The 26742-nt window shown below is 36.9% G+C and overlaps 1 protein-coding gene across 1 annotated transcript in view; it reads left to right on the top strand.

Annotated features, from left to right (window-relative positions):
• LOC125241499 overlaps positions 1-26742 on the top strand; it is a 57746-nt gene that overhangs the window by 3867 nt on the left and 27137 nt on the right. Inside the window, exons 3-5 of the mRNA XM_048150016.1 lie at positions 23760-23906; positions 24897-25085; positions 25514-25664. Coding sequence (XP_048005973.1) covers positions 23760-23906; positions 24897-25085; positions 25514-25664 — 487 coding nt within the window. The remainder of the gene's footprint in view (positions 1-23759; positions 23907-24896; positions 25086-25513; positions 25665-26742) is intronic.

Raw genomic sequence — 26742 nt, 5'->3', positions numbered from 1 at the left:
TCGAACCATTAAATTACAAAAAAGTGACTGTGATGATGCTAGGTACTATAGAGCAAGAAAGAGCCCAGGGTGCGTAGCCGAATGGCACAAACGCTCACGAAACGAAACGCTCGTAGATATCTCTCTATCGCTCGTGCGCATTGATGCGACAGAGCCAGACTACCTTTCGTGGCGTTTCGTTTTCGTTTCGCGTCACAGAAATGCCATTCGGCTACGGCACCTTAGCTTTTTACACGACTGCCCAAAGAAAAAAGTGTGTATTGTGTTCAGCTTATTTGAGGTTCCTAATATTGTCAAATGAATCAATTTCTATGAAGAAAAATAAACTTATTTTTTAACCGACTTCAAAAAAGGAGGAGGTTCTCAATTCGACTAAATGTTTTTTTTTTTTTTTTTTTGTATGTATGTTACTCGATATCTCCGAGAATTGTAGACCGATTTTCAAAATTTTTTTTTTGATCGAACGGGTATAACCCCGAGATGGTCCCATTGGCACCAAGTCGGGGTCTGATGATGGGATCTTGGAGAAATCGAGGGAACTCTTCAGATGTTATAGGCACATGTAATGTTTTGAACGTATTTTTCAAAGGTACACCAGTATTTACGCCTGATGGTAATAATTTTAGGTGGCTGAGCTGATGATGGAAGGTCAACTCCTCAATGGTTAGGAGTTAAAGGATAATTCTTTCACTACTGTACATATATTCGGATTGATACATATAATATCAATAGGAACCACTAAAAATCAACAAATAAATAAACTTTTTAACAAAAAATAAAACCGCCTTCAAAAAAAAGCGCGTTACAAAACACGTAGAAACTAAAAAGCAAAAAATAATAAACCTTTGAATTCAGATTTCTTATCGTATTGCAATAATCTAAACATCCAAATTATAAACAAATCAATTATTTTTGGAGTCGGGGCCAGCCTGAGTATGGTTGGGTGGGGCCAAACAGGCAATATAGCAAGGCGACGAACAGGTCTGGCACCGACTACAAAAATAATTGATTTGTTTATAATTTGGATGTTTAGATTATTGCAATACGATAAGAAATCTGAATTCAAAGGTTTATTATTTTTTGCTTTTTAGTTTCTACGTGTTTTGTAACGCGCTTTTTTTTGAAGGCGGTTTTATTTTTTGTTAAAAAGTTTTTTCAACTGCTGATAGTTGGCATGTTAAAATAAAGAAATATGTAAAATTTTAAACACATTATACTTAGATTGTTCAAACGAGTTAAAAATGCCCAAGTTCATACAAACACTGATTTTTTAAGTATAGAACTGATTTAGTTAATTAATAATACATTACGATACAAGTGCAAAACAGAGGAAGTTCGAAACAAGTACCGATAACACGAGTTACGAATGTTATTTTCGCACGACGTGTATCGTACGACGTTTTTCAGTACAGAGACCCTCCAAAGTTTTGACCTGACAAGAAAAGACGCTTAGAATCGAAGTAGATATTTTGTAATTTAGCCATATATGATAATGTAGAATTCTTATTGACATTTATTTACTGTCTACATTTTTTCTAAAATAGTAGGTACGGTAAGCGTTTGGTAAAAGTTACGGAAGTTAGTGGTGTGGTTTCGTTTCTGGTAGCGGAAAAATGGCCGCCGGAAAAACTAGCAATCTAATTTCCTCAATGTATCAGTGCAGTTATTTGTCTAATGAGTCCATTAGTTGATATGACGAGTTATAGTAGTTAATAGTTATAGGTATAAATACACCTCAATGTTTTGGCATCTAAAATAAACTGTGTCATGTAATTGAGGACATTTCCTCGCTGGTTATTGTGTTGTATTAGGGTTTCTTTGTTTAAAATCATATTATTAATGATTTCAACAAAAGTATCTAAAAAGAAGCGGAAACGCATCAAAGACAAAAAGCGCTTCGCCGTTTCGTTGATTAGAACCGGATGTCGGCGCCGGCGCGCCTGTTTGCTCATTTCCGTTTGCGTTATTCATAGATTTTATATCATAAACGTAAAAGAGAGCTTAAAAGTACCTACCCAAAAATATTTAAAAATTTGGTATATTTAATGTTAAAATTGTATGTGTAAAACATCGTAAGTTTTTTTATAAATCGTATGTGTATTGTGTGTAGAGTTTTTCAAATCATCTGTGTTAGTTATTTCAGAACCACTAGCATGAGTTTCTGAATACCTAGTTACGTTTGTAAATTATGTAAACTTTGCGGTTACCAACGGATTACCAATGTAATTTTTGGTCTTAGTAAGCATAGGGGAATATGTAAGGAAAGAGTTGTAACTCCATACATCAGTGAATGCGAGTTATTTGTAGTGACATCTAGCGTAAAATAGGGTAAATTGCCACTTCTTGATACTAGGTGTCAACAGTGTCTCGTCTGCCAAAAACTATTAAAACAGTTTACAACTTATATTACAAGCAGAAGGAATTGAAAACAGACTATTGTAATGTTAGCTAAAAATTGAGCATTAGACTTTTTGTTCGTCGCGACATCTATTGACAAGTAGCAGTACTGATAATTTACGCTATTTGACACGTGATTGACGTTAGATGTCACTACAAATAACTCGCATTTACTGATGTATGGAGTTACAACTCTTTCCTTATTTATTCCTCTATGTTAGTAAGTAGGTAACCCCAAACGGGCCGGCAAAGGAGGGACCGACTCTCGGTAGCAAGGGACGCCACTTTCCACTCAACTCCTCACAAATTAAACTGGGCTATTGGGTTGAGATGTTTTAGTGTACTAGTGACCGGTCTATGGAAAGGTCTATGGCACCTGCCTTGATCATATGTTCATTTTATTATTTTCAATTCATAATGTAATTTTTGACGATCATGATGAGAAGATAAACATAACTTTGGCATGTAACAAATTTATAGTGTAATTTTCATCATGAAATAAAGAAATCTAATCTAATCTAATCTAAAAACATGAAAAAATAGGCAGGCGGTGACTCGCCAACTCACTATATGGATACCCGAAAACGACCGCTCGCACAGAGCGACAAGAACACAACATAGCGTGCGACGCCAAACGCCGCAGAAATGCAGTCTGGCTCAGTCGCGACAATGCGCAAGAGCGATAGACATAAATAGCTACGAAAGAGATATTATCTTGAGTGTTTGTGCATTCGGCTACGCACGCTGGGTGTGGAGAGCTGTGTGCCGCTTTCTACTCAGTCTGTACACAACAGCCACTCACTGTGCCTACTCGCGTCTTTTATGCATATTTCACTTCCACCCTACAAGCATGCTCTGGCACCCCACTCTGGACGGCCGCGTAAGGCAAACCAGTGGTGAGAGCCCTGCGGCCCCTGCTCAGTGTTCACTCCAGCCGGCCAGTAAAGGTAAGCCAGAGGGAGGGGCCTGACCGACTCTCGGGGACATGAAACCCAAAGGACGCCACTTCCCATTCAGCTCGCCACAAGCTGCTCTGGGGGGTTATTATTATTATTATTACTTGTTCTTCTTGGGACCATGGGACCTGGACCTTTGTGTGGCATGCGTGGGGCCGAAGTCAACAGCACGGCGGATACCTACCCCGAGCGCACAATGTGATACACCCGAAGATAGTCCCCGTCAGGTACAAAAACGATAAGTAGTGCAAGACAAGTGCAACATATCTTCTACAACTAAGCTACTGTTCTCCTCAGGGCAAGTAAAGAAACACGAAAACAAAGAAATTCACATAAAATTATGTATTTATATTGTGTTAGTAGAAAACTTGATGAACACATATTGCAGGGACGGGGACAAATCAACCTTCTAAGCGACTATATACATAAAAAATACTTAAAATATAGACAATTAAATAGGTAGGTACTTAAATATATGGAATCATCAATGACCCAGGAACAAATATATATACAGGTTGAGGCCTGTAACAAAAGCAAAAAATTAAACTGTAGCCTATACTCCTTAACCTGTCCAACATTTGTTCCTCTAGCACCGTTTCGTAACTAAAAATTGGTAACCAACTTCGAAACGGGAAAAACTCCCAATTCGTTACTGGCTTCAAATTGGGACTATCTCATTACCATTGAATATATATAACAGTACAAGTACAGAAGGCCCACTGCTTTGATGTTCACGAAATGCCGCCTTTTAAATGCCTACAAAATTCTAACAAAGAAACGAACCGCACGACCGCAGCGTCAGAAGATAGGGTTGCCTATGGATTAAAACGAATTAAATTATTTAAATGTTATACTATATATTCAAGTCTTGGGTACTTTCTAGGGATATACTTATAGAGTATTTATATATTTTTGTTTAAGCATTCCTGTTTTAGTACTAAAACAAATTGTTTATTTCACAATGTACAATGTGAAAAGTACTAGCGCATTTTGGCCAGTAGTCATAAGCAGAGTTTGGCACTGTGGTTTGTAACGCCGCTTACTGACTGAGTGTAGTACTAGTATGGTCTGGGTTCGATTCTGGCCTGAGGAATATTTTTTTGGTTTTTTTTTTTTCAAAACCGATAAGTTTCTACATTATAAAGGTTTATATCTCCCGTTTACAATATTTATGGCAAGATTCATTGTTTTGTATGTTTTTCCTGATGTAAATTAATTGTAGGTTCACATAAAAAGTATCTTTTTTTTGCAATAAAACAGAACGCGTAGCAATAAATATAGGTACCTATTATAAATATTCACTTAAGCTAATGCATGTGCCTTGTGTTTGGGGTTGCGTTGCGACTTGCGAGTTGCGAGGTAGGTAGTCCGCAGCGCCGAGCCGGCGAAAGACTGCATACAGGCAGACTGCATATTTAGCACGCACAGCAGGGACCGGCCCGCTATCCCTTATACGGGGTTTTGTATGGGTATTTCGTTAGGCTTAACTTACCCTACCCTTTTGACGCGATACCCTTTCATTTTGCTTTTAAAGCCCTAACGAAAGCGCTTACCTAAAATAGCCCAATACCCTTTCAAAACCCTTATCATCGGCTCAGCCTAACGCCATAAGGGTAAGCCTTATATTGGGTTTTATTTGCTTTCCCTTATAGCATATCGTGCGAGTTTAAATCCTGTACCTCGCTCATAAAGCACACATTACTCCGAACGAAATAACATACGATCGTTACCTACGGCGGCACTGTGTGTGATATTTGCGCGTTTCTGTTTGATGGAAACGGCTGTAGATAAAATAAGGTTCAATTTTCAATACCAAATACTTATAGTTATGATAGGCTCCTGCTTTGCTCAGGTGTAACACAGGCAAACGCTGCTTTTTAGGGTTCCGTAGTCAACTAGGAACCCTTATAGTTTCGCCATGTCTGTCTGTCTGTCCGTCCGTCCGTCCGTCCGCGGATAATTTCAGTAACCGTTAGCACTAGAAAGCTGAAATTTGGTCCCAATATGTATATCAATCACGCCAACAGAGTGCAAAAATAAAACATGGAAAAAAATGTTTTATTAGGGTACCCCCCCCCCCTCTACATGTAAAGTGGGGGCTGATAATATTTTTCATTCCAACCCCAACGTGTGATATATTGTTGGATAGGTATTTAAGAATGAATAAAGGGTTTACTAAGATTGCTTTTTGATAATATTAATATTTACGGAAATAATCGCTCCTAAAGGAAAAAAAGTGCGTCCCCCCCTCTAACTTTTGAACCACAAGTTTAAAAAATATGAAAAAATCACAAAAGTAGAACTTTGTAAAGACTTTCTAGGAAAATTGTTTTGAACTTGATAGGTTCAGTAGTTTTTGAGAAAAATATGGAAAACTTCGGAACCCTACACTGAGCGTGGCCCGACACGCTCTTGGCCGGTTTTTTTTATCGGACTTGTCTTGATGAGTACCGGAAGTCTAGCTGATGCTGAACCCTGGCTGCACCTAGGGGAACTCGGGTTTAGTGTAATACAGGCAAACGCTGTTTTCGTCATCGGACTTGTCTTGATGACTACTCGAGTGAGCAATAACCAAAGTCCAGCTGATGCTGAACCCTGGCTGCACCTAGGGGAACTCGGGTATAGTGTAACACAGGCAAACGCTGTTTTCATCATCAGACTTGTCTTGATGAATACTCGAGTGAGCAGTACCCGAAATCCAGCTGATGCTGAACCCTGGCTGCACTTAGGGGAACTCGGGTTTAGTGTAACCCAGGCAAACGCTGTTTTCGTCATAGGACTTGTCTTGATGAGTACTCGAGCAAGCAGTACCCAAAGTCCAGCTGTTGCTGAACTCTGGCTGCACCTAGGGGAACTCGGGTTTAGTGTAACACAGGCAAACGCTGTTTTCGTAATGGACTTGTCTTAATGACTATTTGGGTGAACTGTACCCGAGATAGAGCTGATGCTGAAACCTGGCTGTACCTAGGGGAACTCGGGTTTGGTGTAACATAGGCAAACTCTGTTTGCGTCATCGGATTTGTCTTGATGAGGACTTGGGTGCGCAATAGCCAAGACAGCGCTGTAGCTGAGCCCTGGCGGTATCTAGGGCAACTCTGGTTTCGGTGCATTATAATATAGAAATTTATATTTCATGCAATGTCAAGTTAGGCATAAAAAATAATATTAACTGAACAAAAATCCTACCAGAAGTGAATATTAACATCAAGTAGTTAGAACAAATTTATTAATTTGCCATACATAAAACACTTTATTTATGTCTAAAAAAATACGTATGTATATCCATTTCAATATCAAAATTAAGTTCAGTCGATTTCACTAATAGTAACACAGGGAATAAAGAGAATACTGGAGTTCCAAGCGTCCATAGACTGCGGTAACTATTTACTATCAGCCGGGCTGTATGCTTGATTGCCACCAGAAAAGTATTTCTGTTTCAAACGATCTTCATAGAATTCACAACAATCAACAGAAATAGTTTGACAGATTCTATGGAACTACTCAACTCAACCAAGTACCAGTCATAAAGACGAGTCAGATATTTCACACGAAATATACTATGAACAGAAAACAGCGTTTATTTATATTGCACCGAACCTGAGTTCCCCTAGGTACCACCAGGTCTCAGCTACAGCACTGGCTTGGGTACTGCGCACCCAAGTCCTCATAAAGGCAGGGCCTATAACGAAAACCGGGTTTGTCTATGTTGCACCAAACCTAAGTTCCCCTAGGTACAGCCAGAGTTCAATATCAGCTTTACCAGTACTCATCAAGACAAGTCTGATGACAAAAACAGCGTTTACCTATGTTGCACGAAACCCAAGTTCCCCTAGGAATAGCCAGGGTTCAGCATCAGCTCTACCCTGGTAGTTGCTCACTAAAGTACTCATCAAAACAAGTCCGATGACGAAAACAGCGCTTGCCTATGTTACACCAAACCCGCGTTCCCCTGGGAAAAGCCAGGGTTCAGCATCAGCTCTACCTTGGTTACTGCTCACTCAAGTACTCATCAAGACAAGTCCGATGACGAAAATAGTGTTTGCCTATGTTGCACGAAACCCGAGTTCCCTTAGGAATAGCCAGGGTTCAGCATCAGCTCTACCCTGGTAGTTGCTCACTAAAGTACTCATCAAAACAAGTCCGATGACGAAAACAGCGCTTGCCTATGTTACTCCAAACCCGCGTTCCCCTAGGAATAGCCAGGGTTCAGCATCAGCTCTACCTTGGTTACTGCTCACACAAGTACTCACCAAGACAAGTCCGGTGAAGAAAACAGCGCTTGCCTATGTTACTCCAAACCCGCGTTCCCCTGGGAAAAGCCAGGGTTCAGCATCAGCTCTACCTTGGTTACTGCTCACTCAAGTACTCATCAAGACAAGTCCGATGACGAAAACAGCGTTTGCGTATGTTGCACGAAACCCGAGTTCCCCTAGGAATAGCCAGGGTTCAGCATCAGCTCTACCTTGGTTACTGCTCACTCAAGTACTAATCAAGACAAGTCCGATGACGAAAACAGCGCTTGCCTATGTTACTCCAAACCCGCGTTCCCCTAGGAATAGCCAGGGTTCAGCATCAGCTCTACCTTGGTTACTGCTCACACAAGTACTCACCAAGACAAGTCCGGTGAATAAAACAGCGCTTACCTATGTTACTCCAAACCCGCGTTCCCCTGGGAAAAGCCAGGGTTCAGCATCAGCTCTACCTTGGTTACTGCTCACTCAAGTACTCATCAATACAAGTCCGATGAAGAAAACAGCGTTTGCCTATGTTGCACGAAACCCGAGTTCCCTTAGGAATAGCCAGGGTTCAGCATCAGCTCTACCTTGGTTACTGCTCACTCAAGTACTCATCAAGACAAGTCCGATGACGAAAACAGCGCTTGCCTATGTTACTCCAAACCCGCGTTCCCCTAGGAATAGCCAGGGTTCAGCATCAGCTCTACCTTGGTTACTGCTCACACAAGTACTCACCAAGACAAGTCCGGTGAAGAAAACAGCGCTTGCCTATGTTACTCCAAACCCGCGTTCCCCTGGGAAAAGCCAGGGTTCAGCATCAGCTCTACCTTGGTTACTGCTCACTCAAGTACTCATCAAGACAAGTCCGATGACGAAAACAGCGTTTGCGTATGTTGCACGAAACCCGAGTTCCCCTAGGAATAGCCAGGGTTCAGCATCAGCTCTACCCTGGTTACTGCTCACTAAAGTACTCATCAAAACAAGTCCGATGACGAAAACAGCGCTTGCCTATGTTACTCCAAACCCGCGTTCCCCTAGCTGGGAAAAGCCAGGGTTCAGCATCAGCTCTACCTTGGTTACTGCTCACCCAATTAACTCATCAAGGCGAGTTGGATGACGAAAACGGCTTGTTTTTATGTTGGCAATTAAAGTTTTCAATGTGTAATGTTAATGGTTAATTGTATTGATTTTCGGCCAACACTGTATATTTACATGCATACATACATATTTACATAATTATATTCATACATACATACCTACATACATTCATACGTACGAACATACATACTGATCTATGGGCGACGATGATCATTTACCATCAGGCGATCCATCAGTCCCTTGTCTCCCAGTTCATTAAAAATAATTTCTAGCCGTGTTCTACTTTTATCCAACGAAAACATGTTTCGTTGCAAAATTAAAAATGGGGCGCATAGTGCGGAGTGGCAACAGCGCATTTTCCTTCCTGTTCTTACAATAGCTTAGATTCATAATCCTGTCTCTTTTACGCAAGGCTCGACTACGCTTTATCAAAAGGGAAAGCCTTATAAATAGCGCTTAAAATAAGGGTAACCCTTATTAAAGGATTGCAAGCCGTATCGGATAGCGCTAAGCCAATGCACAGGGCTAGCTTTATTGTTTTGCTTAGTTTTTTGTAAGGGCTAGTCAAATGAATGGGCTTGCAGTTCGAAAGGGAGAGTCTCTCGATTGGGTCGTCCTTACGTTAGGGATTCCCAATGAAAGGCTTGTAGCGCGGAAGGGGTTGTCCGGTCCCTGACGCACAGTACAACTCAAGTACCTATAAGTTACATTTTGAATAACGAGACATTTTAAAATTATATGATAATTATTACGATCAAAGATTCGACCTACCATAGAAACGTTGAATTTTGTTACAAATATCATACAGGGAACCAAACTATACAGGCAGTAATTTTTATAACAAGCAATATTTTCTGCACATGGGCTGCCGGCTGGCTGTGTGAAAAAAAGAATAGAACATCAAAATTCATCATCAATTTTGTTTATTACTTATGTACATTTTAAATCTTCGATTCTGTCTTCAAAACACTCTTCTCTCTCTAACGCTCCTCTATCACGAGGCTATTCAAATGAAGCGCCACTGACGGGTCTCTATTGGTTCCCATAATTTTTTAAGTCCGATTTTTACTATCCATAACGTTTTCCGTCATAATTTTTCTTAGTCATATTATCACTAGTCATAAAATTAAACGTCAGAAATTGTAGTTCTGATTTTTGAAAGTCATAAGTATGTTAGTCATAAAATTTATTAGCCCTAATAATCAAAGTCCATAGATGTACAAATCCATAATGTTGAAGGAAATAAACTTATTCGGAATAATTGATCTAAGGATTTATCACAAGTCATAACGATTAATAACCGGGTTACCCTCATCTGGTAGAATAATTTTAGTCCGAAACACACTTCGCATAACATGTTTCACAGAAACACTTTCAGTCGAATGGTAATTTTGCAGAAAATTTAGTTGGCATTATTACTATCATGTACACATACATACATACATACAATCACGCCTGTATCCCATAAAGGGGTAGGCAGAGCACATGAAACTACTAAAGCTTCAGTGCCACTCTTGGCTATCATGTATAAGACACATTTGGCAGAATATTGTTTTACAGAACATTACTTTGGTCGACTTTGATTTAGCATAATTGTATGTACCATAATAATCTTATAGCATAATATTACATTAGCAGAATTATTACACGCTATCATAAGAGAAAAACTGCCCCAGAGTCACCGTTAGGTACGACGACGAGCGAAGCGAGGAGGAGTGTTAGGTATCTTGCATCCCCAACACATCCAACTCGCTATCAAATAGCAAATTGCAACTTTGTGCCACCTAAATATTATGCACAAATATTATCTGCAAAAGCAAATGTTCGACTAGAAGACTATTATGGTCATTAACATTATGACAACAGATGATTCGGTATTACAAAAATCTGCGAAATGATTTATGCCAAAGCATATTCTGCGTAAGGTGTTTCTGCCAAACATGACTTCTGCCAAGAATCAAATATATGCGTAAAAAGTTTCTGCCAGATAATAGTGAACCTTAATAACCATGTGTTTCTTCACTAATAGCATTAAATGGTTCTCTTTTGTTTCCCATAAAAAATGTTGCAATGTTTTTTTCGTCTGCATTTTCGAAACTTGTAATTTGGCTTACTAACTTCCTCAGTGTTTATTAAATTTTCATGGCACTTATTAAACCATTTGGTCTCGCCAAGGAGCCGACGTTGACAATTTCTATATCCGCTTTTAAGGACAAAATATAACTAGCAAAAGGAAACTAACTACACGAGGTAAAGGGTTACTTTTTGAAACAATTTTGTTCCGCCAATAAACCAAGTGTCCAAAAGCTAAAATTAACTAAATTAAACGACAACGTGATGGTCTCTAGTGTCATCCTTAAGACATTACTTACTTAAGTTTAATTCTTACAAGAACCGAATGTAGTGTCTCGCAATCCGCTCAAAAGTAAAGTTAAATAATCTAACAAAACATGTGGCCCAGGTAAGCTTGAACAGACCAGTCTCCACAATAGTTCCGGAGATATGACCTTTGAAAAAAAAAACGAACCACTGTCGACCACTTCACCCTACACACACAGCGCGCACAGGCGAGGCGGACGAAGCACAAAGTTCAGTCGCGTACCATCTGAATAGTCTCGTGAGAGAAGAGTGTTTTGGATACAGAATGGAAGGATTAAAGTGTATAAACAAACACGATGTAAAAATTGTTCTTGAATAAATAAACTGAAACTGAAACTATATAAAATTTAACGAAATATAATATTACATTTTCAGGTTCCATTATTTTTTAACATATTACTTGTTATAAAAATTACAGCCTGTACAATTTGGCACAATATTTTTAACTAAAAATGAATAATATTTGTGATAAAATTCTATGCTAGGTACCGTATCTTTGATCGTAATAATTATATAATTTTAAAATATTTCGTTATTCTAACGGAAACTACGAACACCTATCTACAAATTTAGATTTTTGTTAGTTGCGGCATACGGTACGTATTATGGTCACGTTATAATATAAAGAATAGTTCAAATTTATTTATATATCACCTTTCCTTGTTACCTATATCATTTCGTGCTATGTGCGCGAAGCCGCGAACTAAATTAAGCCTTAACATCCCACACGGCCAAATTCTACTTGCGACAAGCCTTATTGAACTTTTCCTTTAGACTTAATCAATAGTAGATCTGTGTCAGATTGTCCTATTTTATTTTATTCATGATGTCTATTTAATTAAGCAATTAAGCATTATTAGGCATTCCACACGCGGACATCGCATATGAACCTTAAAAAAACTCGCGATGTAAAGTAACAATAGAAAGTGCGAACGTGCGTTCCGTGAGAACGCGCGCCACCCCTGAACTCGCCGCCGCTAGCATGTACTTGTAGCGCGGCGATAGAATCGCGGAGTGAGCCGCCCCTGCCATTACCAATTTGTAACTATGTTTGGTAACCGGCTTCAAAACGGGAAAAAGAATCCCGTGTGTAACTGGTTACAAAATGAGACTAAATCATTACCGATTCGTAACCATGGTTGGTAACCAGCTTGGCGTCGTGAACGCATTTTTTAATTTTTCATACAAAATAAATATTAGCTGCAATGTAGGTACGCCATTATTGCCGTCATTGACGTTGTCTGTCAAGCTTTAGACTTTGTTCAGTATACATGTTGGTCAGTATAAGGATACCATACCTTAAATGTTGGTCAGTACAGTTGGCCTACAGTTTTATTTTTTTGCTTTTGTTATAGGACCCACCCGGTATGTGTTCTTCACAGAAATTAATACTTCCTACCTCCTACCTTGATTCGGCCCAGGACCATCGGCTGGCGAGTTTACGCCAGATCGGTGTTCAAATAAAAAATAGAATAGAAAGTAGAAATTCTGCATATAATTTTTGATTGACAATAAAGCGAAACGCACATCAGGTATGTATCCAGGAACCTTTTAATGTACCTATGTATGTACCTATCAGAGACACACCCAAAAAACAGAATTGCATATTTTTGATAATCAGTAGTTAACTAACTGAAAAGGAATGAACTCATTATGAAGCCAAAAAACAAGATTAGGTACATATTATAATGCAAATACTTAGTTATTTATTTATATTAAAGAAGTTTATTTCGTGTTAAACTATTTTAGAACTGTACTTACTAAATCTAAAGCGCTGGTGGCCTAGCGGCAAGTACGTGCGACTTTCGTTCCGGAGGTCGCGGGTTCGAACCCCGGCTCGCACCAATGAGTTTTTCGGAACTTATGTGCGAAATGTCATTTGATATTGCCAATCGTGGGGAAACCGGACTAATTCCAATAAGATCTAGTTTACCCTTTGGGTTGAAAAGTCAGATGGCAGTCGCTTTCGTAAAAACTAGTGCCTACGCCAAATCTTGGGATTAGTTGTCAAAGCGGACCCCAGGCTCCCATGAGCCGTGGCAAATGCCGGGATAACGCAAGGAGGATGATGACTAAATCTAATTTTAACTGACAGTTATTTTTATAACTACCTATTTTAGGAATCAATGTTATTAGGTATATTTCCGACATATAAATAGGTAATAGTAGCACTATTATAAAGAAAAATCAATAAATAATAACACAGTAAAGGAGGTTGATAAAATTAATAAGTACCTAATTAAAAGTTACGTATATAAGTTGTTAACAAATTAGTCACGGATATTTTTACGGCTGATAGTACTCCGTTCCTGGAGTATCTTTATGTATGAAATATCATAGGTTATGTTATGTTTTTTTTTGGAGAAAACTAGGAAACAAATTTGATACATTAAAACACCCTGTTAGTGTTTAATGAAAACTCATTGAACAGATTTTAGACACATATAAAATGTCAGATTTTAGTATTCTCTTAACTGTAACTGGCCAGTTTTTCTGCTAAACCATAATGACATTTTATACATACAATTATTGACATGAGTGACATGACAGCTAGTGATAAACGTCCGTAAATGAGAACAAAAGAAACGTATGAAAAGTTTTTTTAAATTTCTAGTGGAAGTTAATTGTTTTAATGTTAATTAACGTCCCTTAAAATATCCGTGACTCATTTGTTAACACCTTATATAACGATATACATACATTCGGACTACATTCTTACTGATTCATGTCATTTAAAATTATAATACTTATAATACAAGTCAACAACGAGCTTGAGTCTTTAGTATTGATCGTTTTTAAACTGAGTTTTAAGCCATCTTTAGGGTGATTTGTGTCACTTTCATAAAAACATACTCAATAGCGCCACCTATGGTGCAGCTTGTTAAATATTACTAACGTACTACACAACAGTTCATTCTGCAATGCTGCTTTTGTGTGCGGTAATCTCTTCAAAATATACTAGATGGCGCCTTTACGAGTATATCTTTCTTTGACAAAAAACTTGCTAAACTGATACCAAAGACATATTAATACAGATAAAGTCTAAGAGAAAAACGTACCTAAGTACCATACAGAAAAAGGTATGGTGGCCTAAATGGCATTACGCCTTTGGGGTACGCTCAGCTAGATGGCGCTAATATTAATATTTGACATTTTAACACATATCAAGCTAAGAATATGGGCCAAAATGTCAAAACGGAGGTTCAAAAGTTCTAAGCCTTTGTCAAGAGATGGAAGTCTATGCACTGTGATTACACATTTTACTTCGACAGTAACTCTCTATAATACTCGATCCTCTTTGCTGATACTAACTATTGAGATATATTAACATATATTAGATGTTAAATGACGATCTATGATATTTTCGCACCTATTAAAAATAGGTTTGTAAGGCCTCCAATGAACCTAGAAGTCATTGCAGTAGCTAAAAGTTAAATCAATAACTCTTAACAGTCGGTATGCTGGCGGCATCTATATATTGGTGATTAAAACACCTCTTCTCGAAGTTCTCGAACATCACTACATATTTGCTCAGTGCCGAGTCAGATCGTAGATGGCGCTACAAATCAGTTAGAATGTTCCTCAGAAAACGCTGCCATTTTATTATCCTTCCGTTACTTCCGGATAAATACATACGACGACCGGTCTGGCTCAGTCGGTAGTGATCCTGCCTGCTAAGCCGCGGTCCTGGGTTCGAATCCCGGTAAGGGCATTTATTTGTATAGTTCCTGAGTCATGGATGTTTTCTATGTATATAAGTATGTATTTATTTATTTAAGTATGTATATCGTCGCTTAGCACCCACAGTACAAGCTTTGCTTAGTTTGGGGCTAAGTTGATCTGTGTAAGGTGTCCCCAATATTTTTTTTTAATTTAATATAACGAAACGCACATCAGGTATGTATCATTAATTTCTATTAAAAATGGTCAATTTATAAACTTTATTGTTCTGTTACTGTTTAATTAGTAAATAATAAAAAACACGTTCTAAAAAATACATAACTTGTATCTAGGACCCACGCGCTTAAGTAGAAATAAACGAAAATTATTTCAAGTATGATATATCATATATCAAATACAAACTGCAACGCAGGTTTCAAGCATCCTTCACAAATAGGATGCTCTATTTACCAAGACAAGTAATACAATGTAAAACCTTAACTTAAAGGAATTCGCAAACTCAGGGGCCTGGCTCGGTACACCAACTATGTATGTTTGTAGGTACAAATTTCAAATCGTATTGTAATTATTAGTAATTATACCGAATTGTTCAAGTCAGGCTCGGTAACATGACCTACTGAATATTAAATATCAATTAAGATTGACCTAGTAATTCGCGCGAATATTGCTTATTATGTTGGTAATCTAGTGCCTCTGGAGTTGCTGGCGCTAATGGCTAGGAGACAGCTTGCTTACCAATCTTACCATCAAACGCACCCACTCTGCTCCTTTCTTATTTAGCCTAAGAACGGTGCGATATTTTTGAAAATAATTCTACAACAGGAGTTTTTTTTCATATACAGCGTTTAATCGCAATTTAAAAAACCTATATTTTCGAATCCACCAATAGTTTGGAATGGAAGATATTAAAAAAAACTACGCCCAAAAAATAAGAGTTTTCTTTCAGCAAAATACCTCACAGTAATTTAATGGTGGACACATATAAAAAAAAATCAGTTTTAAGGTTTACAACCCGAAGCCACCTAAATATATGACGGGAAATAAGTCTTTTTTTAATGATATAGAATTTTTGATTTTTTTCTAACGTGCTCTAGAGCAAATATAACAACAGATATTTTTAAGCAGAAATGAATAGCACATAATATTTCAGATATTTAGCATATAAAAACCACCAATATATTTATATGGAAATAAAAAAATCTAAATATTTGACCGGGCAAATTAGGAACAGATAATAGTACGAGGTTGACTTTAATTGTCCCTATTTAACAATATTAACAGCATGATAATCCACCCAATAAGTTTGACCTTTATTTAATAATATATTTACATTTTTTGGGTGGTTTGATTTGGACCTTAGTGTCTTACATTTAGGAATCCATATGGTAAACCACCACGCCAGTGGAGCTGGGCCGAGAGTAGGTGATGAGCCGTGTCGCATGCTTTTTATTCTGTTCTTCTATTACACATTAACGTAAATGAGGAGGCACACTGACATTTTACCCCGCCAGGCGGCGCCTATGCAAGAGTCTAGGCATGTTACTGTCATTCATATGTGAGAAAGAGAGAAAAAAACATAATTATCAGCTTCTCGCTCTCACGTCTCACGGACTAATAGGGTGGCGCCATCTGTCGTATCCTTTGAGTGTTCCTCCTCATTACATGCCTATTTCTACATAAGTAATATTTTAGGTAGATTAAAAACAGACGTTTCCCACCGATAATAAAGTCCAAAGTAATTTAAAAAATTACATATTTATTTTAGGCATGCGATTTGACAGTCGTCGAAAAGAGTATATACTTGTCAGTACATACATCTATCTCACGTTTTTCTCTTCTACCTACCATTACCATTTGACAGATTACCTACCATTTGACAGATTTCCGTCATCTTGTGGAATGTATTCTTCCATTCTTCAGAATCGTTGAAGCAACGCTTGTTACAAACACGCGAAAGCTATGCAAAGTCTAATTTCGACCCATTTGTCACGGCCAGGTATAGCCCCGGCGATTATCGTTAGACTTACAAGCCACAGGTCACGGGTTCAAATCTCAGTTGTCGCATACGTAGGTCGTAGATGGTACAGCTTTTTTAATTCATTTTTTTTATGTTTTATTTATATTATAAGTTGATAAGTACAAGCTACTGCAATGATATTAAATGTTTTAAAAATCTGGGTCTAAATTGCATTTATAACATTCTTGTTGATGCTAATAACGTTAACTTCTTATCTGCTTAGGAAAAAAATCGTTCATGCCATAACCAACTTAGTGTATAAAGACCTAAGTATCAAAATTGCAAATGGAACTGTGACACACTAAAAACTCTTTATCAAAATAACTTTTGTCATAATATGCTCAAATGACTTAAATGTCAAAATGAATTGCGAACGAATATTGAACGAATGGAGCCGCTACTAATATATAATATGTAGGTATTAGATATTTCCAATTTATTCCATAAATAGAAATACCTAAAAAAGGCCGCAATTTTACTTCTTCATTACATAAACTTTAAAAATACCCTACTGTATCATCTTTATCTTGGTCACTTGTACTACGTTTATTACAATAAATGTATGTATGTGTAAATTTCCTGACATGTCATATCTTGTCACAAAGAAAAATTTACAGGGCTTCCAAGAATCTCGAGCTGGAAGGATACAAATTAAAATATTTTCTATGAAAATAATTAAATTCGACAGCAGACAACCCAAAGGTTAATCGGATTTATTTATTATAGGCATTTGTTTTAAATTAAATACCAGTGGCTCTGATCTGATAGTGGGATATTCTTTAAAATTTATTTTCAAAAGGAGATTTAATGTTGGTAATGCCATTCAAATAATATTAGAAGTGTCTACGCGAGTGTCCGAATTTAATTATAGGATAGCACATATTGAAAGTACTGTAATATGGGTACAGAAGCCTGCCTATTGAAATATAAAATACATAGCAAAAAGTATAGAAAGAACCTACTACTTTTCGACTTTTTATTTACACTACATACCGACCATACAACTGACTCTAATTAATCTTGGTTTTCAAAAGTGTAAAATGTAGACCTAAGTGCGTTTTTGCATTATCCGATCCGATATCGGATGTCGGACCGATATCCCATACATTACAGGCGGAATCTTGGATTCATCTATTGATATCCTTCCGACATCCGTTATCGGATCGGATAATGTGAAAACGGTCTAATAGCGACTCAATTAGTTTTTGTTCCTTGACGGTCATTAATTTAAACTAATAAAATTAATTATTTAAATCTATACAATTACAACGAGTATTATAATGTATTATACATTCATTTTGTAATGTAATCCAACGAAATAACTTATAGAAATATATTCTACCCTTTTTGCTTGTTTTCCGATTACTATTTAGCCAATTTTTCATTGAGTCATACCATGGACTTTCAATAGGGACTGAGCTCACACTTTTTTTGCTATAATAAATTGAACTTTATCACCGGTGCAGAAAAACGTTCTTATTAGGATAGTAAAAGTGTATCCACATGAGAGGGTCAAAGTTGGGGCTGGTGTCCCTCTCGCACGTGTGACCAGTGTTAAAGAGATTACTATAGTAGTAGTGTTTTTACCTGTATGATAACTAACTTAATAAACTTCTTAAATGTTTTTGTATTATATCGAGGCAAGGATATTAATACCTTGTAGCGAATTGGTAAGTCATTATTATGAAACCAAAAAACCAATGATTTGCGCAATTAAAAAAACCTTTCATTCGGTATTAGTAGATTTGGTAGTAACTTTGAATATTGACTGGTATCCCCAAATAATGACAGTGATGACGTCATTCAAATAATTTTGACAGTGGCAATAAGTGCGAGAGGGACACCAGCCCCAACTTTACCCTCTCATGTGGACACACTTTTTGGCCTAACAACTCAATCTAGCTTAATAATATATAAATCTATGAGTCATACCGGACAACTGTCACTGTACATTTGTAATCCTTATTACAAGGGCATAACGTCTAGCGATGGTTAGCTAAGACAGAGTATTGCGGTTGCGGGGAGGAACGATGTTGAACCTTAGGTTACCTTCAATCAATACTAATACTGAAATACAGTTTTCGACCTTATTGCATTACATGTGTCTAATAACATTTTAAAATGGCTAGGGAATTAAATATCTTGACTGTACCTAAATTACTCACAGAATTAAATAAAATGTTATATACAACAAAAAAAAAACAATATTTTAAATAAAGGGGGTAAAAAGGCGGTAAAAGAAAAATAAAATAATAATAAAACAAAAAAAAGTTCATTTCGACTGCCGGGGATCGAACCCACGACATCAGGACCGTCCGTCATTTTACGTTACGCTAGTACAACCTGAGCTATTTAAGCGATAGTAGTACCGCCGAAATATATTATTATACCATGATGTAATGAAAATGCGGTTGAACACATGAGTCACTTTTGAAATAATGCAGGAAATTACATCGTCAATGGTAGAGAGTTTTTAGGTAAGAAGAATATGAAAATACTTATTTCAGTACGTACGTATGTGGTTTTAGCGCTTCTTGGCGAGCATTTAAAGGTGGATTAATTTTTATTCTTCTTTATTATGATCCTAACGAAAAGTCTGTTCCAATTTTTTTGCTTATGTAATTTTTGCCGTGAATGTTATTCCGAGCTAGTAAAATATTGAACATCCGTCTTGTTTTTGGGGTGGTTTCAGTTTTCATAGTGTTTCAACACATAATGTATATACAAAACAACCATAACTTCACTTGTCCTTTTATTGCTTGTGTCATAACTGATTTAATTAGTCCGATTTTTGCTACTACGAAGTATCATTCACAAAAATAGGTGGTTTCTTAATGTGTTATAAAGGTCATAAATTAAAGTAGTCAAATTTAAAACAAAAGTCCTGATTCCATTTTCGCCTGATTTTTAGTGAATTAAAATAATATTATTTTTATTCTATTATACGTTTTTTGTCACAAATTTTGGTGGCTTAACTAAAAAAACTATTTCAAATTACCAGACTTAATTTTTGGTGACATAAAAAGTACTGTTATAGAATTAAGTTATTTTCCCAGTAGTAGCAAGACCGGATGGTTCCTAGGCTAATTTCCTAGCGTCAGGCGCCCTCTTATTGTGAGCACATGACAAGACGTGGCCATGTAAATTCTGTTATAATAAAACAATGTACTTAACAAGGGTTACCTTAAAAAGGCCTGGGTACGTAGCCGAATGGCACAAACGTGGCACAAACACTCACGAAACGAAACGCTCAATAGATATCTATCTCTATCGCTCTTGCGTATTGCGTGCAACTAAAGCGTCAAAGAAATTTGTATTGCCACAACAATTTTGGTTGCGTCACGGTATAATAAAGAGTACTATCGTATGGTTGCGTCACACCTCGGACACTGGCGATCAAATATATGAAAGAGGCGCGTTCCTAGCACACAGTCTAAGGTCGCGTAGGGGAACGCGCACTATGCTTGTATGAGTGAAATATGACAGGTCGACTGTTCGCGTTGTTGACAGGCGGTAACTGTGAGGTAACCGAGAGGGGGTGGGCGGCGCTTTCAGCGCGGTGCGGGAGTGGCCATACTGTGCGATAGTACTCTTTATTATACTGTGGTTGCGTTCTGAAATCTGTCGATTGCTATAAAGCCGCTTTGTCAGATTATTCATATTAAGATACAAGTAAATCTTGTCTTAATGGTACACTCTAAAAAAAATTTGGTTGTTCCTATCAATATTTTGATAGTCGTAGTCAAGCATCTTGATTCCATACGAGCCTGATAAGATCTTAGACAAATCGAATAAGGTAATTTTGATTGCTCTTACTTTTGCAACGTAACTGAATCGATTAAGATCTTGTTCAATAATTCCATGAAAAATAATTATGTTAACTAAATTACCTTAGTAAGTTCAACTAAGGATTGAATCAACCTATGTTACATAGTTATGCCTAACAAGTTCATAATTGATTCAAGGTGTACAATGGTTAGGAATAACAAAACACCTAAGTTATTAGTTCAATCATACATTCCCTTGTTGTTTTTAGTAATCAGCTTTATTTGAATTATATAAGATCGTAATTGTAGTAATTAACTTAACGTCAACTAAGAGAAAACTGCTCTTAGTTGGTCTTAATTTTTTAGAGTGTAACCGACAAAGTGGGACGTTTTACTAAACACACTCACAATTACATAAATGACATTTAGTGGCATCTCTATTCCTTCTGCTTGACAGAAATAAATATTTTTCTAGGTGGTCGCTATGAGATCACAGCCTGGTTAAGGGTTAACTTTATTGTATTTGGGTTTATAGTACAAAGGTTCAAAACGGTTATCCGGACAGCCAAGATGGTAATAATAATTTCAATCACCTCTACCTATCTAAATAATTAAAACATCAAATGACAAAAAAATACGTATACCTAATTTATTCATTAAAAATGGTCGTAATATCGGTTGAATTATTAAGGGTTCCAACTATACAGTGTACGCCGCGTTTTCAATTAAAATGTGTCGTTTGCATCCTATTCCTTCTAAACTGTGTCGTAAAAAAACAAATCAATTTCCAGCTTACGGGGAATTAAGATGTTTCAACCCCTAAAAACGTATTTTTAGAATCTACTCGAAATTTTTCTGGTCTCAGTGGTGTGAATTTTATGTCAATTTGGGAAATGACAAGTACTTTTAAATAAATTAAGGTTTTCATGATGGAACACTACACTATTTTTAACCGCCGCCCCAAATCTCAAGGAAGGTGGTTCTCAATTCGTCTGTATGTTTTTTTTTATATGTTTGTTCCACGATATCTCCGTTGTTACTGGACCGATTTTGAATTTTTTTTTATTGTATGTATATACATACATTGGTCCCATTTTTATCAGAAACCAGTTGTTTTTATAAGAACAGCAAGCATTTACGTATGGAACAGTGACATTTGGTGCAATAGAACTGCTGATGATGGTCAGGGTGCGTAGCCGACTGTCACAAACGCTCGCGAAACGCTCACGAAACGAAACGCTCGTAGATATCTATCTCTATCGCTCTTGCGTATTGGCGCGACAGAGCCAGAAGACCTTTCGCGGCGTTTCGTTTTCGTTTCGCGTCGCAGAAATGCCATTCGGCTACGGCACCTGAACGGAACTCCTCAAACCTGAACGGCACACTTATAATGACTTTGGTATTTTTATAAGAACAGCATGCACGGTGCAGTGGAACTGCTGATGAAGATCAGAACGGAGCTCCTTAAATCTGAACGCACGCTTATGATGACTTTGGTATTTTTATAAGAACAGCTTGCGTTTACTTTCAGAACAGTGACATTTGGTGCAGTGCTGCAGTGGAACTTCTGATGATGATCAGAACGGAGCTCTTCAAATCTGAACGGCACACTTATAGTGACTTTCGTAGTTTTATTATAAGAACATCATGCATTTAAGTTCAGAACAGTGACATTTATTTGTTAGGAGATTTGTTCTCTTTGTTATAGGTACATACATATATTATTGAGTTTTCAAGTCAAATTTTGTCAAGCTCGATTTCTTATAATCGGATATCGGATTCATTTTAGGAATTGAGGAAACTCCTCAAACCTTAACGGTATACGTATATTCATTTGTGTTTCCATCAAATAATCAAAGATTTACATTAAAAGCAGTTTTAAAAAATACCTACACATTTCTACATAATCCAACATTCGCATGTACCTTTCACCAGAACCCCAAAAGCGGCGGTTTTTTTCTTGAAAATTATATACAAAAACGTTGTGATGAATAAGGAGAATAGGATAATCATATAAGATTACTTTAATCAAGGATAATGTATAAAGAATTGACAATTTTCATACTAAGCATCGCACCTCCATTTGCTATCATAACTTCACACTGATGAGGCCTACAACAATTTTCTTGTATTTATATGACATGATATCACCATATTAAAATAAAGTTGATAAATTAAAAACGCAAAAATATTTGGGGAAAATATGATTTTTGCCACGTCCATGCTGTGAAACAACGCCATCTAGTTTTATCTATAAGTGGCCCATGGTCGCGGGTTCGAACCCCGCGCGGCTCGCACCAATGAGTTTTTCGGAATTTATGTGCGAAATGTCATTTGATATTTGCTAGTCGCTTTTCGGTGAAGGAAAACATCGTGAGGAAACCGGACTAATTCCAATAAGGAGTAGTTTACCGTTCAGGTTGGAAGTCGCTTTCGTAAAAACTAGTGCCTATGCCAAATATTGGGATTAGCTGTCAAAGCGGACCCCATGCTCCCATGAGCCGTGGCAAATGCCGGGAGAACGCAAGGAGGATGATGACATTTCAGGGGTTCACTTTTTTGTATGAGATTGTCAGTCCCTGTACATACGTCCTTGCTTTTATGTAATAACACTGTAATCTTTACATCTGTGCATAGACTTAATAATTTACACAGTAATCCCTTTAATCATTTTATTTAATCGAGGTAGCTACGGGTAAAAAGAAAAGATATCATGACAGCGTAATTGCATTCCACTGATATGTAATGTATTTTAAACTTTATCCTATTAAGGTTAAAGCTTGAAATTGCACGTAAAAACTCGAGAAACGTTGTCCGATACCTTCGGGGAGGGCTAGACCTGACCTTTACACCATATTGATCAAAGGATTTTTGCTGAAAGCAATCGTTTGCCGAAGTCCTACTTGTGCCCGCTATATGTATACCCTCACATGCTATTATATGGGTTACGCGATTTACTTGTAATATGCCTACTTGAAATAAATATTTCATTTTCATTAAAAAACACGATTTTTGGTAGTATAAAGTAAAGAATGTGTTTGAATAAATTGTAATGCTAGTGTACCTATATTATTAATTATATTTATTAAAATTGATATACATATTTCTCAGAGTGAGTAAGAAGAAAGAAATATGTATATCAATTTTAATAAATATAATTAATAATATAGGTACACTAGTATTTTAATGTATTATAATATCAGTAACTTTAAGGTGTTTTCTCTTGTAGAACAAAAACCAAAAAAGTTTCCTGTATTAGTTTTCATCCATGGCGATTCCTTTGAATGGAGCACTGGAAATGCATACGACGGTAGAATTTTGGCTTCGTACGGAAATATCATGGTTATTACCATAAATTATCGTTTGGGTATTTTAGGTAAGTTTTATTTTTCGTTACCTTCCTATTTTGTTTTCGGCCGAGTTTAGTTATACAAAATATTAACCGACTGCATAATAATAACGGCCATAATTTTATTATTAACGAGAATAGATAATATAATCACGATGCGCGCACTAGCGCAGAGTGTTTTATGGCTCGGCGTCATTTTAATTTTCATACTCCCGTCTTACATGCAATGTTTATAAAAATAGTAAAGATTGTAGCGAAATCAGTGTTAGAATAATGGATTAATCGGGCATACAATCAGTATTTTACATTGTATGAATAGCTTTTGCCGTGATAAGTACTGTTTATACTAGGGTGGGTGGTCGAAAGAAATATTTTCTTATTTATTCTCTTTTCACAAGGCTCTCCTTACTCGATTACATTTCACATATATAATTATACAACTGTAAATGTCAAGTTACTAGGTCAAGTGGGGTATCGTTAGAAAGAGCTGAAATTGTACATATCATTTTTTTTTACAATGTTTCGAGTCTGGGTGACATGTAGGTACTTAATCTGAATACCTTTAATTAGTTTTATATTTAGAAAGATAATTATATTCTGTAGTTACTACAGAATATTATTAAGTATATACTACAATATAGTACTTATAATAACATTCTATTTAGTCATTGCTTTTACAATATTTAGTCAAGCTATTAATCAAAGGAATGTTATACTTAACCAGGTTGCCAATACTTTCATCTCCAAAGTTTTAGTCCGTTTCTATTACTACAGTACGAGTATCATGCCTTAAAGCCGTTAGCGCACTTCCTTAGATTAACAAGACTACGTTTTATGGACCGTCAACGTTCTTGAAGCTCCACGGGGATCAGATCACATTTAATGAGTCACGTCACAACGTTTACGGTGCATCAACGTCTTTAGAACAGGGATGCGACCGAATCTTTATAATATACTCAGGATTATAAGAGACATAAAGGTTCGCTATGTACCTATGACTTATATTTATATTTTCAGGTTTTCTGAAGCCAAGCATGAGTGAATATGTATACAATAATAATGGTCTACTTGATCAATTGGCTGCCTTACAATGGATTAAGGACAATATTGAAGATCTCAATGGGGATCCCAGCTCCGTCACATTAATGGGGCACGGGACTGGAGCTGCTTGCGTTAGTTTTCTGATGCTGTCGCCTATATCGAATGGTATATAAGTCATGCGACTATTGCTCGGTAGTATAATAATGATATCAAACATTTTATATACAAACGATAATAATACGTTGCTAACCATAAAACTTTATTCGACGTGATAACTGTCTCATCTCATTTTAAAATATTAATATTTATAATCACAGATTAAATCTATCAAGTGTCCATAATATCAATTGCAATTAAAAAAGCTTTTAAAACATATAGTAAGGGGGGGGGGCGTAGCAATGGATCTCTATTTCTTACAAGAGAACTTACTATTGACACCCATTAGGTGCTGCTGCACAAGTACGCTTATAAGATGTTAAAAGTGTTCCAAGTGAATCCGATGAGGCGTGCGTAGCCGGGGCGGGTAGCTGTAGTATAGTACCTATACGGTTTGCCAGTATTTTTTTTTTTTCAGTTTCCAATGTCATTTCCAGGTCTATTTCATCGGGCTATTCTCATGTCGGGGTCTGCGTTATCTGACAGGGCATTGACTAAAGACCCAACGCAATACACCTTGCAAGTAGCTCAAAGTTTAGGGTGTAATCCAACATCCAAACAATTAATGACTTGTTTGCAGAATAAGCCGTAAGTAAATATTATTCAAATTTGTATCATTTTCAATAATACATTCGTAGTCATATTCATATTCATATTTGTGACGATTATTAAGCAAGAAATTTGAATAAAAATATTGTTTTTATGTTAATTACATAAGCTTTAAGCGATATAATCTACATTTAGAATGTGAAAAAAGTAAATTTTAGACAGATTTTATGCTGAATTGTTGCTACAAAACTGACAGCGAGTTATTTTTTAACCGCCTTCCAAATCTCAAGGGAAGGGGTTCTCAATTCGTCTGTATTTATTTTTTTTATTTTTTATAATGGTTGTTCCTCGATATCTCCGTCGTTACTGGACCGATTTTGAAATTTTTTTTTTGATTGAATGTATATGCATACAGATTGGTCCCATTTTTCTCAGAACCCAGTTCTGGTGGTGGGATCCTGGAGAAATCGAGGGAACTCCTCAAATCTGAAAGGCATACATATAATGATTTTTGTGTTTTTAAAGGAACAGCATGCATTTACGTACGGAACAGTGACATTTGGTGCAGTGGAACTCCTGATGATGGTCAGAATGGAGCTCCTCAAATCTGAACGGCACACTTATAGTGACTTTGGTATTTTTATAAGAACAGCATGCACTTACGGCCCCTATTTCTCCATCTTGACAAATGTCGGCGACATATGCAATCTCATAGAAAAATTGTGACAGTTGTCCCCGACAAATGTTTCGTGAAACAGAGGTCAACTTTTCCAAGTTGACACTTTTGTCGAAATGTCGCTAATTCTTGACAGGACTTTAGAGAGCGGTCGAGAATTTCTTGACAATTGTCGAGTTTTAGGGATAGTTGCAAAATGGCGTTATATAATTATACCTAGATATTTTTCTGGCACGAACGAAGTGACACTAGTGACTTTTAGTATAAGCTTGCTTGCTTTTAGTATAAATTTGCTTCCTTCCGATAATTAGTCCATAGATAACTTACATTATAATATGTCATTAATTATTAGAATTATGTCGTTAATTATTGCCCTGACTCGTGAGTAGTTTTATGTGCTCTGCCTACCCCGTTTAGGGAATATGGACTTGAATTTATGTG

This window comes from Leguminivora glycinivorella, chromosome Z, assembly GCF_023078275.1.
Source record: "Leguminivora glycinivorella isolate SPB_JAAS2020 chromosome Z, LegGlyc_1.1, whole genome shotgun sequence".
In the NCBI taxonomy this organism is placed as follows: Eukaryota; Metazoa; Arthropoda; class Insecta; order Lepidoptera; family Tortricidae; genus Leguminivora; species Leguminivora glycinivorella.
The sequence above is the reverse complement of the archived record's forward strand: the minus strand, read 5'-3'. Positions and strand labels throughout refer to the sequence as shown.